This window comes from Gobio gobio, assembly GCF_949357685.1.
Source record: "Gobio gobio genome assembly, chromosome: 7".
In the NCBI taxonomy this organism is placed as follows: domain Eukaryota; kingdom Metazoa; phylum Chordata; class Actinopteri; order Cypriniformes; family Gobionidae; genus Gobio; species Gobio gobio.
Genome location: NC_137103.1, coordinates 42,450,630 through 42,463,970, shown reverse-complemented (window position 1 = coordinate 42,463,970; position 13,341 = coordinate 42,450,630). Strand labels below are relative to the sequence as shown.

The 13,341-nt window shown below is 40.7% G+C and overlaps 1 protein-coding gene across 3 annotated transcripts in view; it reads left to right on the top strand.

Moving 5' to 3' along the window:
* sema5ba (sema domain, seven thrombospondin repeats (type 1 and type 1-like), transmembrane domain (TM) and short cytoplasmic domain, (semaphorin) 5Ba) overlaps window positions 1-7,148 on the top strand; it is a 160,742-nt gene extending 153,594 nt beyond the window's left edge. For 2 of the 3 annotated variants that reach the window (XR_013816911.1, XM_079821991.1), the window contains one exon: window positions 4,493-7,147. Coding sequence is in view for 2 of the 3 variants with exons in the window: in XM_079821991.1 (XP_079678117.1) it covers window positions 4,493-4,660 (168 nt within the window). In the remaining variant the exon portion in view is untranslated. Of the gene's footprint in view, window positions 1-4,492 lie in introns of all 3 variants that reach the window. The other variant, XM_079821990.1, reaches the window with a different exon arrangement.
* The last annotated feature ends 6,193 nt before the right edge of the window (window positions 7,149-13,341 follow it).

Here is a 13,341-nt window from a genome sequence, read left to right as displayed (position 1 = left end):
CGTACTGCCAGATTCTGGAAGATGAATTCTTCAAACAGTGGTACTAGAGGATGTGGTGCTGGTCCTTCAAGAGTCATTCTCAACCTATAAAACCTATAAAGCCTATAAAAAAGCAGGCTTCATGTATTTTACAACACTTCAGCTTGTGATTCTTATCTAGTGGGGGTCATTTTTTAGGATTCTTTTCCTAACTGAAGTCTCTGAGATCCTGACACCTTGCACTTCTGGAGACTCCAGGTAGGTTGCAGCTTTGGAAAATGGTGGCGCTGGAGACTAAAAGGTTCCTGATGGTTTCACCCTTAATTCTTCACCTTAATTCTTAATTCTTTTGCAGTTAACAGGTGTCTTTTCTCCGCCACATGTTTTTGTCTGATCCTGCTGACCCAACGAGCATTTCACTGTCCAATGGTCACGCCTTAACTGCAATGTCTAGTATTGCATTAGTATTGCATCCTTCTCATGGGCATTTAATACTTTTTGACTTTTCAGTCCGAGTTAAATCTCTTTTTTGGCTCAATTTATCTGTAAAAGAAAACATGCCTAATAATTCTGCACACCTGAATATAAGGTGATTTTCATTTCCAGCCTTCATGAACAATTATATATCACTTATACATTATTAAATACTAAATCAATAATAGTTATTAGGATTACTGTGGTTTGGAATTGGTCAAATGTGCCTGGAAAAAAAATATGATCAGAAAATCAACGTGCCTAATAATTCTGCACTCCCTGTATATTCATATGGTGTCAATCTGCAGCCTTTTATTGTATTTTCTGTTCTGAATTTTGATGGATTTAAACACATTAAAATGTGCTAAAATTGAGCTCAGAGTACTGCACTCCCATTGATACTGTAGCTGAATGCATAATCAAATGTAAAGAAATATGTAGAACTTGGGAATAATGGTCATAGCTGGTCAGAGTCACCTAAAGGATTATTAGGAACACCATACTAATACTGTGTTTGACCCCCTTTTGCCTTCAGAACTGCCTTAATTCTACGTGGCATTGATTCAACAAGGTGCTGAAAGCATTCTTTAGAAATGTTGGCCCATATTGATAGGATAGCATCTTGCAGTTGATGGAGATTTGTGGGATGCACATCCAGGGCACGAAGCTCCCGTTCCACCACATCCCAAAGATGCTCTATTGGGTTGAGATCTGGTGACTGTGGGGGCCATTTTAGTACAGTGAACTCATTGTCATGTTCAAGAAACCAATTTGAAATGATTCGAGCTTTGTGACATGGTGCATTATCCTGCTGGAAGTAGCCATCAGAGGATGGGTACATGGTGGTCATAAAGGGATGGACATGGTCAGAAACAATGCTCAGGTAGGCCGTGGCATTTAAACGATGCCCAATTGGCACTAAGGGGCCTAAAGTGTGCCAAGAAAACATCCCCCACACCATTACACCACCACCACCAGCCTGCACAGTGGTAACAAGGCATGATGGATCCATGTTCTCATTCTGTTTACGCCAAATTCTGACTCTACCATCTGAATGTCTCAACAGAAATTGAGACTCATCAGACCAGGCAACATTTTTCCAGTCTTCAACTGTCCAATTTTGGTAAGCTCGTGCAAATTGTAGCCTCTTTTTCCTATTTGTAGTGGAGATGAGTGGTACCCGGTGGGGTCTTCTGCTGTTGTAGCCTATCCGCCTCAAGGTTGTGCGTGTTGTGGCTTCACAAATGCTTTGCTGCATACCTCGGTTGTAACGAGTGGTTATTTCAGTCAAAGTTGCTCTTCTATCAGCTTGAATCAGTCGGTCCATTCTCCTCTGACCTCTAGCATCAACAAGGCATTTTCGCCCACAGGACTGCCGCATACTGGATGTTTTTCTCTTTTCACACCATTCTTTGTAAACCCTAGAAATGGTTGTGCATGAAAATCCCAGTAACTGAGCAGATTGTGAAATACTCAGACCGGCTCGTCTGGCACCAACAACCATGCCACGCTCAAAATTGCTTAAATCACCTTTCTTTCCCATTCTGACATTCACTCAGTTGGGAGTTCAGGAGATTGTCTTGACCAGGACCACACCCCTAAATGCATTGAAGCAACTGCCATGTGATTGGTTGATTAGATAATTGCATGGATGAGAAATTTAACAGGTGTTCCTAATAATCCTTTAGGTGAGTGCATGCTCAACGTTTTATTGTACAGCACTTTGGTGCAAATCTGTTGCTTTTAAATGTGCTAAAGAAATACATTTTGACTTGACTTGATACTTTCTAATGTAGGCCAGTATGAAATCTATGGCCTGAGAATTCCACATAAATCTCAGTGGATTTTGGCTACTTTCGGAATGTTTCCAGCTACTTAAAGGAGTGTTTAACAGCTCCGTTCTGCACATTTAACTATATTTAAATCTATTTTGCAATGTCGGCCGCTCAGTGTTTTGATGGCACCACAGAGATACAGCGTTTACACTTTTCATGGGAATGCGCCTTTTATGTAGTGTTTGCAAATTAAGCGTATTTTAACATCAAAAATGACATATTTCACCTTTACGTTTCCCCACAGATGAGCTAGCAGAAAAAGTTGTGAGCAGTCAAGAAACCAATCTCATTCGGAGAGCACGCTCGTTTGTTTTGTTCAAAATGAGCATCACTAGATAACGGATAGTTTGGAGATTACCGCTGGTTTCCCTCTCCCCGTGGCTGCTTGTTTAGCCGTCTCTTCCGGCTGCACGCGGCTCCTGGCACACACTCCGTCTTTATTAATGGGCTCCATTAGGCTGTTTAAGCAGCAGCCGCTCAGTGGACTCCCACAGCTGGTTGTGACTGATCGTCGAGCGCATCCAATTAGTTTGGCTCGGCTCGCTTTCCCTCCACCTCGTGTCCTTGCTATGACACCTGTGCGAGCCTTTTGCCACTTTTTCCATCGATCTTCTGCATGACCAGTAGGCTACTCACTCGAAACTCATTATGAGACTTGGGCTGCAATACGAGTGGCTCGAGAAAGAAGCACCCGCTGCAAAAGGCTGTCGCTCAGGCCTCTGTCCATGCGTTCCCAGGCCACGTCGTTGCGCAGATGGCTGTGTGATATTAACCGTGTGACACAGACTCCCTCTGATTGATTGGTGTTTGAATAAGCATCCGTTGAGAGCCACGTTTAAATCAGGATGAATATTCTGATTTCGCACAGGGAGCTGTTTGTCGAAAGGCTGCAGAAGATACCACAGTCAGGAAGATGTAATTTGGTTTCGTGATAGCAGACAAACATTCACTTGTCACTCATTGACTCTTGGATAAAATTGCAATTTTATCTGTCTTGTTCAGACTGGAATGGAGATCTAAGTCCCTTTGTAGAGCTATTGTTTGCCAGGTATTGAAAAGTATAATTGTTGCACAGCACTTCTCGGCTACGGCGAGTCACTCAAATCAATCTTGTACGTTTCATAGCTTCACTCCCCCAGTAACTGAGCTGCAGTTTTTTTGGAGATTACAAATTATATTTCTCGAGAGCACTACATTTCATACACACATGCTACTTTCATCCATGACCCACGAGTCCACCACTTTTTAATTATACAGCTTATCTTCTATGGGCTCCGTTCAGTGGTGCCTTACATATTTAAAGGTGCAGTGTGTAATATCTGCTCCACTAGTGACACCCAACAGAATTGCAATTTCTTTTCTGCATGGTTTTAACAGTTGCTGGGGAGTAGTAATGGGCGATATAAACGATATGCAATATAAACGATATGCAATATAAACGATACAAATTGGCCTACGATAGAGACTTTAATTCTATCGCGATAATGCATGTTGATGACGCAATCTACCCGTGAAATGTACAGCCACGAGCTGCAACTGGCTGCAACGCATCATCGTATTCGTCATCTTGTGGAAACATAGCTGAAAGCCAAACGGAGGAGCCAAATAACATCCATTATTTGGACTTGGTTCGGATTTAAGACGTACGATGAGCAGCAGCAAACTATACTCTGTAGTAGGGATGCCACAATTCTCAATATAATATTGAACCGTTCGGTACGGCATTCAAGGTTCAATACGCGCTTGTGAATTGCGTTGTTTGCATTTAATTACTTATTTCTCTACAAATTCTATCATTTGCCTCCATCCCAAACAGGCCTCCGCTGAACAACGCGACATACATTGCAATGTATATCGCAATATGGATTTTAGGCCATATCGCCCATCCCTACTGGGGAGTTGTAACAGTGGTTTTAACAGTGTTCTGGATTTTGTGTCCCGAGTGGTTTTTAGCATGTTGCTGTCTGTTCCCAGTGGTGTTCAATAAACTCCATGTGGAGGTCTATGATATTCTGGTCCATGGATATAGTTCATTGCAAGCCTACTTGATCTACTGTACAAACTCATTCCCTTGGTTGAGCTAATATTGCTATTTTGGGCTAGTCAAACATGATAGTGGTGCAGATATTACACCCTGTGTTTCATCTCAGAGATTGATTTGCCTCTCAGCTCATGTAACTCTCCTTTATTTGTTTTCTCTACAGACTCTGAATAAGAACAATTTGTTGCCGGACGATAGGACCAACTACTTCCCTTCGCCACTTCAGCAGACAAACGTGTACACCACCACGTACTACCCCACAGCGCTGGGCAAATATGACTACCGCCCAGACTCCTCGCCCTCTCCCTGCAGAACCTATAACCACAGCTGAGACACGTATGCCATCCGTAGCTTTATCACCATGGTGACAAGGCCGCTCCGGACATCTCCTCCTAAAACCCTCCACTTTTCCTACCCACACACTCTGCACCCGATGAGGTGCTTGTTCCAACATTCCAGCTGATTTTCCCCCCGAACTCTCTCCCCTGAGGACCGTGTCTCCCAAGTCATGCCTTGCGGTGTCCGATGGGGGAAAAGTCCAGTGATTCAAACAGCACTTTTTAAAGATTGTGTAGCTACACTGACTTTGATAAACGGATGTATTGATTGATCTCCGCAGAACTCCCGTTACTGGAAGGAGATTTTGCTGAAGCTGAAGGTGGGAAGAGAAAATTGTGCTGGCGTACCACTCCAACAAAATTCATTACGGGAATGCAATCTGCCACGCTGTGGCAGTTCTTTTTAAAACTACATAAGAGAAGAATAGATGGACACCAGACAAAAGAGAGAAATCAATGGTGACATTATCAGGTTTGGTTAGAGCGGTGGTATTATTACCTTTGGATGCAAATGTAAGGAATTCCCACTGACTTCCGACCTTTGCGAGGCAAATCTCGAACAAAAGAGGACGAGTCGCAGGATCAATGCATCTCCGGGGTGGACTGTTCGGATATGAGTTTGCAACCAAGCTGCAAGAAAAAGAACAGCTTAAAATAGGATGCTATTCAGAACGGACTCTTATCAGAACCGAAATATAGATTTTCAGCACGTTAAAAGCATAAGGACAGAAGAATGCCTCTCTCTTCCCCTAAAAAGTTGAAAACCCTTTTTGTACTTTGGAATGCATGGGAATTGAGGAATATTGCACCAACATGGAATATGCTTAGGTCTGAAGCAAACATGTTCTACTCTGTTACTGTAAGTCCCGGTGGTCATATTAAATATGACTGGGTTCAAACCGAGACAGACTATTTTTATTATGAAAAAAAGTAGGAAATACTGATAGCTTGGCACTTGTTTTCTACGGTTATTTTAAAGAGGGAATTATTCAGCAGTTGTAGGATAGATGGACAATAGAGTTTATTTAAGATATGAGTTCAAACATTGATGGAGCTATACTGAACATTTCATATATGATTTTTTATTGTTTCCAGATGGTGTATTCCTAACCCTCATCATATTCACCAGAGATATGAGCGAAGGCGTACAACGGTATATGAGCATCACAAATTCACAAAATTGCCCAGAGTGTCAACTCGCACAGAAATGATCAATGGATCGCTGTCTTTGTCACATCAAACAATATCTGGAAATATAATCTGTGCGCAGCACTGTGTGCTCAACTTCAGATCTTATTTTTCGATTCAGGAACGGCAACTCTCATCAGGATGTAGTATTTATGGTATGCTTGGTTTCTAAAGGGCATTGAAAACTAAACTAAGCTATTTTATCAAGCTCGTTTAATGAATGCTAGGCCGACCATGCTTTCAGCTAAGCATGAGTACATGGGTTGTAACGAAGTAATGTCCCACCACGAAAAAAAGTAACGCTACGCAAAGGTTAGTATAATGTACATGTATATTGTAAAGCTAACACTGTTTTTTAAACGCCTTATAGTTGTAAAATAATATGTGCCGCAGCTGTGTAAATATACCAACCATAGGGATTGTGTGGGGATGGAGCCTGTCAGTGTCCAGAGTTTAACTGCGGTAGAGAGACCCTAACCAACCCTGATTGATAACATCACAGATTATACACTAGAGTCCCTACAAAACTATTAGAGAATGTTATTTGATGATTTTTACAGTTCACATCACATAAATTAAGGCACTTCAATATCATACTCATTCAAATACATTTGCCTTTAATTGTTTTGATGCTGTTGAATCCTGTTCAATGTATTTAATGCGGAGGGTTTTTTTTGGCATTTAATTTTTATTTGATTTATGATGCTTGCACACCAAGACTTTACAGAGGGGTCCACAAATCCCAGAGCAGTACTCAAGTTGATCCTATTTTGCATTAAAAAAAAAGTTTTATCGGTAAATTTGAATGAAAAGTTGATTTTAAATTCACCTTTTCTATATATTCTTATTCAATCTAAAAACATTTTTTTTACCTGAAGTAAATCACAGATTTAAAATGTCTTTCAAAGGCTTTTTGACTCCACTTTACGCATGAAAAGAAATCAACAATAGGCAGGACTCTAAGCTCATATTTAAAGTTAAAAGGTCAAACTAAATCCCACATTCACTCTCATGTGCCTCCCCAGATAATATATGTTGGTCAAATGCGGCTGCTCTGTGTAAGTCGGGTTTTGAAAGGAGTATCTCTGCTATTGAACACACATAAAGCCAGACGACGCAATGAGGTGCTCCATCCCTGCAAGGCTTGGTGCCCTTCTATGCAACTGACCTGGTGGTTAGATATGCGATGTAGACTGTAATCACTGCCTTTTAGACACTGTGAATTTTTGGTACTCTATATTTTTGTATATTGTACATTGTAAAAGATAATAAACCTTGATGCCAACCCAGTCTAACATGAGCCGTTTCGTCCTTTCCCAACTATTCCCACACAACATCAATCTAGGTCACCCTGCTGTCTCCCGCTGAGTGAAAGGTAAGCGTTTTCATATTGTCATGTTTTCCAATCCAATGTCAGGTTGGCTATCATACACTCCAATTTGTATGTGTAGGGATTTGCTTGGCAGACTGAGGGAAATTGGACCTAAATGCTGACAACACGTGCACATCGTTTTCCCTTCGCACAATCCCTCCTCGGAGGAAAAAAAATGGATGTTGGTCTTTGACGTGAAGCAGTGTTTGCCCTTTTCACTCAAGACCTGCTGATGGCATAAATATTGAAGTTGGCATCACTACCCAAGATTTACCCAGTGAGTGTGGGGAGTTTATTCACAGCTCGGACTGTAAGTCTTTCTTATTTATAAAGAAGATGGTCTAGAGTTTTAAATGAGAGCGTCGATAGGAACCGGCAGAGCCTCTTTTTGTATGGTTGATCAATAATTCTAGTTTCAACAGTATTGCTGTTGCTCCATTCAATCAAAGGAGTAGTTCAACCAAAAATGAAAACCCTCATGTCATTTCAAACCGAGTTTTCTTCTTCTTCTGTGAAACACAAAAGAAGAAAAGGTGTTTTAATTACAGTACAGAGGTCTCTCTTGTCCGTGCAGTTGCAATGAATGGGGACTCGAACTTTCAAATTAAAAAAATTAGTGTCTTAAAAGTATTTAATCCAAATAATGTGCTATATTTCTATCTTTTTAGAATAAAAGATCAAACTTAAGCTGCTATTCACTGAAAATATTCTCCTTTTGTGCCAATGTGACTGGATCATACAGTTGAATGTGAATCAGATCAGTCAAATTTGTGGATGATCAATACACAAAACCTGAAAAGATCTGACTCAAGTGTGCGCATTGTGGACTCATTGTACCACGGCGTTCTTGTATCTTCTTGAAGCGCAAAGGAGCAACTATGTTTAATGTGATGGAAAAAGCGAGTCAATAGTTTCTGTTGCAACATCGAGTTCTTCTACGCTATCTGGGATGCTGAGGAGATGAAACTGATCAGGAGGATTATTTATAAAGCAATCTTTAGTGGTAGGAATGATAGTTCTACCATATTTGTAACAAGGAGACAGCTTTGCAGCCTTGGCTAAATTAAGTAAACACGATACTAGATAATGATCTGAGATGTCATCGCTCAGCTGCAGAATTTCAATGGCATCAACAACACTGATTCCATCTGACAATATTAGATCTAAAGTATGATTATGGCGATGAGTGGGTCCTGACACGCGTTGGCTAATTCCAATACATTTTAGAATGTCTCTAAATGCCAATCTCAAGAAGTCTTTTCCAGTCCCCAATTGATCCAGTGACCAACCAATTTCTAAAATAATTTCTGATACTATCCATTAAAGGTGCAGTATGTAATATAGACATCCAGCGAGGAGAAGGGAATGTAATTTGGTCTTAATGGTTGGAGCTAGAATATCCAACCACACCCCAACCCTACTCACAACTCTATCTCTCCACCCCATTAAACGTCGAGAGAGGTGGAGCTGGACGTCATTGACTCTGCAGTGAGCACCACTTTAAATATTGTCCCGTTATTGATATTGTACAGTTCTTTTGCGGTCTTTCATTGCTGCAATACACTGTGTTTTCCGCCAACTGGCAACCCAGGGTGTCAGTTTACCCAAAATGCTATTGGGTAAATTGGCAGGGGTGGGATCGCAGAGACCAAAACAAAAACAGACATTCCGACACGGAACACGTACGTGAACTTCTCATGTTTTTAGAAATTTAGGAAACATGCAATTTGTATGCTTTAGTACAGACAAAATAATTACATACAGCACCTTTCGTTTTATGTTTAGAATGATATGAGGTAAATTACAGGGATCATATTTGGGTGAACTATGTGTGTTCTGTGATATGTTTTTCCAAGCGCAGAGTGAATGATGTCATCTCTCTGTTGAAGACAATACATACTTGTTCCTCAGCATAAAAGCCAAACTTATCTCAATCTACCCCTTTGAGTCCAGCAGGGCAATGCTTTGAGATGAAGGGTGAAGGCCAGACTCTGCTGCGCTTCAGCAGGGAGGCTTGGTCTTTGCACAGCACTGCAATCATTTCAAAGTGGGTTTTATTGACGAGCACAAGGCTCCATCCATCACCCACTATCTGCTGACAGACTGGCACTGACAGATGACCACCGCTGTCCTCCCCTGAGTGGCCAACTGGCGTCATGCCAGGAAAGAACCGTAAGCTGCAGGTAGGGGCAGAATCTGCGGCCCATCAGAAAAGAGCAGTGGCGAGGAGTGAGACAGATGCTTTTGTGGCTGGTTCTGCAAACCTCGTGGAATCAATTTGTGCTGCTGTCAGCACAGTCGGGAACTGCAGAGTAATGTGTCTTCACCAGTACTATCCTGTAACTTCCTTAATTTAAATAAAATATTTAAGGACCCACTTTATATTAGGTGGCCTTAACTACTATGTACTAACATTTGAATTAATCATTTGATACAATGCACTTATTGTGTACATACATTTTTTTATATTGTACTTACATTTAAAAAAAACTTGCTTGTAATTACGTCTGTAATTAATTTCTGTAGTTACATTTGTAATTACACAGTTGACACTTCCCTTACACCTAACCCTACCCTTAAACTTACCCATACCACCACACCTGTCCCTAACCCTACCCGTATCTCACCTCAATATCAGCAAAGGTCTTTTGCAATACAAACACAGTAAGTACATTGTACTTATTTTTTGATGTAAGTACATAGTACTTAAGGCCACCTAATATAAAGTGTGGCCAAATTTAAATCCAGAGTCATGGCCTTGGAAATGTAATCTTTGGATTTATGTTGGTTTTATTTGTTTAAAAAAGTGTGAATGACTCTAAATGGTTTATGTAATGTATTCGTTTAAAATAAATGTATTTATATATTTTTAAAGTCCCCCTATAGTCAATCATTTTATCCCTTAAAACTCATCAAAAACTACATATTTAAACTTTTTTTCCCTGTGATTTCCCCTGATTTTTTTCTAATTTGTGCCTTAAAAAAGCTGGAATGTAACTACACCGTTGCTTCATTTCGTAATGTGCATGACTGTAGCAAGCATTGTTCATCATAACATTGAAATGTACACCATATACACATATTGTCAAAAGTTTTAGGACGCCTGCCCTTACATTCACATGAACTTTAATGACACCCCATTCTTAATCCGTAGGGTTTAATATGGAGTTGGTCCACCCTTTGCAGCTATAACAGCTTCAACTCTTTTGGGAAGGCTTTCCAAGGTTTAGGAGTGTGTTTATGGGAATTTTTGAACATTCTTCTAGAAGCGCATTTGTGAGATCAGGAACTGTTGGATGAGAAGGCCTGACTCACAGTTTCCGCTGTAATTCATCCCAAAGGTGTTCTATCGGGTTGAGGTCAGGACTCTGTGCAGGCAAATCAAGTTCCTCCACACCAAACTCGCTCATCCATGTCTTTATGGACCTTGCTTTGTGCACTGGTGTGCAGTCATGTTGGAACTGGAAGGGGCCATCTTCAAACTGTTCCCACAAAGTTGGGAGCATGAAATTGTCCAAAATGTCTTGGTATGCTGAAGCATTAAGAGTTCCTTTCACTGGAACGAAGGGGCCAAGCCCAACCCCTGAAAAACAACCTCATGCCATAATCCCCCCTCCACCAAACTTTACACTTGGCACAATGCAGCCAGGCAAGTACCATTCTCCTGGAAACCGCCAAACTCGTCCATCAGATTGCCAGAGAAGCGTGATTTCGCTGACCCCGCTCTGTTTTTACGTGGCCTACCACTTTGTGGCTGAGTTGCTGTTGTTCCCAATTGCTTCCACTTTGTTATAATACCACTAACAGTTGACTGTAGAATATTTAGTAGTGAGGAAATTTCACGAATCGATTTATTGCACAGATGGCAACCTATCACGGTACCACACTTGAATTCACCCTTCGCCGCAAGTTTGATAGACAGGCGATCTGACCAATCACATCGCCGAATCTATCGTTTTGTCCGACAAAGCAGTCAGTAGAGGTAGTAGATTAACGTCCGTGGACTTGAACGTGGAAAAACGGTGTGTACTGACGCGGTTGAAACAACATTTCTTTCAGTGTTCATTCATGTTTATTTCGTGCTTATCAATGAACTAGAAGGAAGAGATAATCGGTTCACGAGCAGCTTTAACTGAGGCGCTACAGCGATCACGACACATTAAAGAGCCACAAAACGGTATTTATTGTTTACATTTCTTTTTAACAAAAAATGACAATTTCAAAGTTGTTTCATACTCTGTCCTGTCTGTTGGCGTGTTGTCAGTGTCCTCTTTGCTCCGCGAAGCATTTTCTCTACGTGAGAACGTGTGTGGTGTGAGAGTGCCATGGCTTGTCGGACATAGCAACAGTAACTAAAGGGGGCGGGTCTTTGCAAACGGTCAAATCAATGAGCTCCTGAGAGAGACCCATTCTTTCAGAAATGTTTGTATGCCTATGTGCTTGATTTTATACACCTGTGGCCATGGAAGTGATTGGAACACCCGATTTCAATGATTTGGAGGGGTGTCCCAATACTTTTGGCAATATTGTGTACATCATATACATAATTCACCTGCTATATTGGTAAATGTACCCGATTTTTCATATCAGCAGAAAAATATACCGGTATAACCTGGCTAATCTTGAGAGTCCCATAGTAATGATGATATGCTAAAGCCCGCCCCTGTATGGTGACCTGATTGGTTACAACGTACTTTGTAACGTAGAGAACACCAGCGATTTCAAACCCCTTTTTTGTTTGGGTGTATTTCCGGATGCATTTATTAGACTGGAAAATCAGTAATCATCAGATTACTTACAGAAATCAGTTTGCATCTGTATTCTGTACCCAATGCATCGGTCTCGCCATTGTTGTTACTATATAGCCAATGATCTCTGTGAAGAACACAGTGGGGCACATCAGATAAATTTCATTCTATTATGATGTTTGTGAAGAAAGCTGAAATTGTTTTGGTGTTTGGTCTCCACAGGGAGACCGGGAGAGACTGTTTGCATGCTTACAAAATAAGCAAACCAGTTTGAGTGAGTCTCAGAACCTTAAACAGCTCTTTTACAGCACAGAATCTCTCCTTTATTCTCTGAGGAAAAGAGACGCTCTGCGCTCTGAAATAACAGATGCTTGGAAATGATTGATATCATCTGCAACCAGATGTCATTTTTTGGATCTCTTCCGTATACAGGGATCCTACACTAGATGATCTAAAAGAAAAGTGATTTTGCGTAAAAATATTTTAGCACCATTAACCTTTTTGTTCATTGTGACATGCTTATTTTGTTTTAGCCTTTAAGTTATTTAGGAAGTTGTAACTAAAGGTGTAGTCACATTTACCTTCCAGTAAAATTCTGCTCATGAAATGCAGTCAATGGACCATTTTCCGGGGTTCTCATAAGTGTTGGGTATACTGAAACTACGACAAATATAGATTTTGCATTCCTATTTGCCACCAGTAGCAAAAGAAATAACCATGATATTGTTTTTATGACTTTCCAAAAAAAAGGGGAAAAAATAGACTGAGATATTTGCAAATTTGCATTTACTCCCTCAGCCGTTGTTAGAAATTCACACAGCAGACTGACTGTTTGTTCTGTCCATTACTTGCCATGGTTATCACTGTCTATTGGATTAAATTAGTTTAAATACGGTTGTCAATCCAGAAACTTTGCAATGTGTAGTAACCAGCATGAAAAATATTATATAGGCTAGCCTACAGAAAGCAAGCAAAAATCGCTGCCATTATAATCACTGAAGCTTTAGATTGTCGCAGGTAGGCTACACAAAGCTGCACTCTTGCGAAAACTCCAGTTATAATCAACGAAGCTGTGCAATGAATCATATTGACATTGTGTTTATACTTTGTTGATTATAATGAAAGGATTTGTGAGCATGCAGAACTCACGCTGAACAAAAACTCCTGACTATCTTAAACACATCTGATTGGCCATTGCGTTCACACACTCAACAGATATGTCTGTGAATGGCTACATGGCTTGCAAAACACGTTATGATAGCAGCCGGCTATCAATGGGTACATATATCGTCACATTCAATTATCTAATAAATCTTTGGTGAGACAAAGATTCATTTTGGTGCACTCGCGCTCATCTGTTCACCCG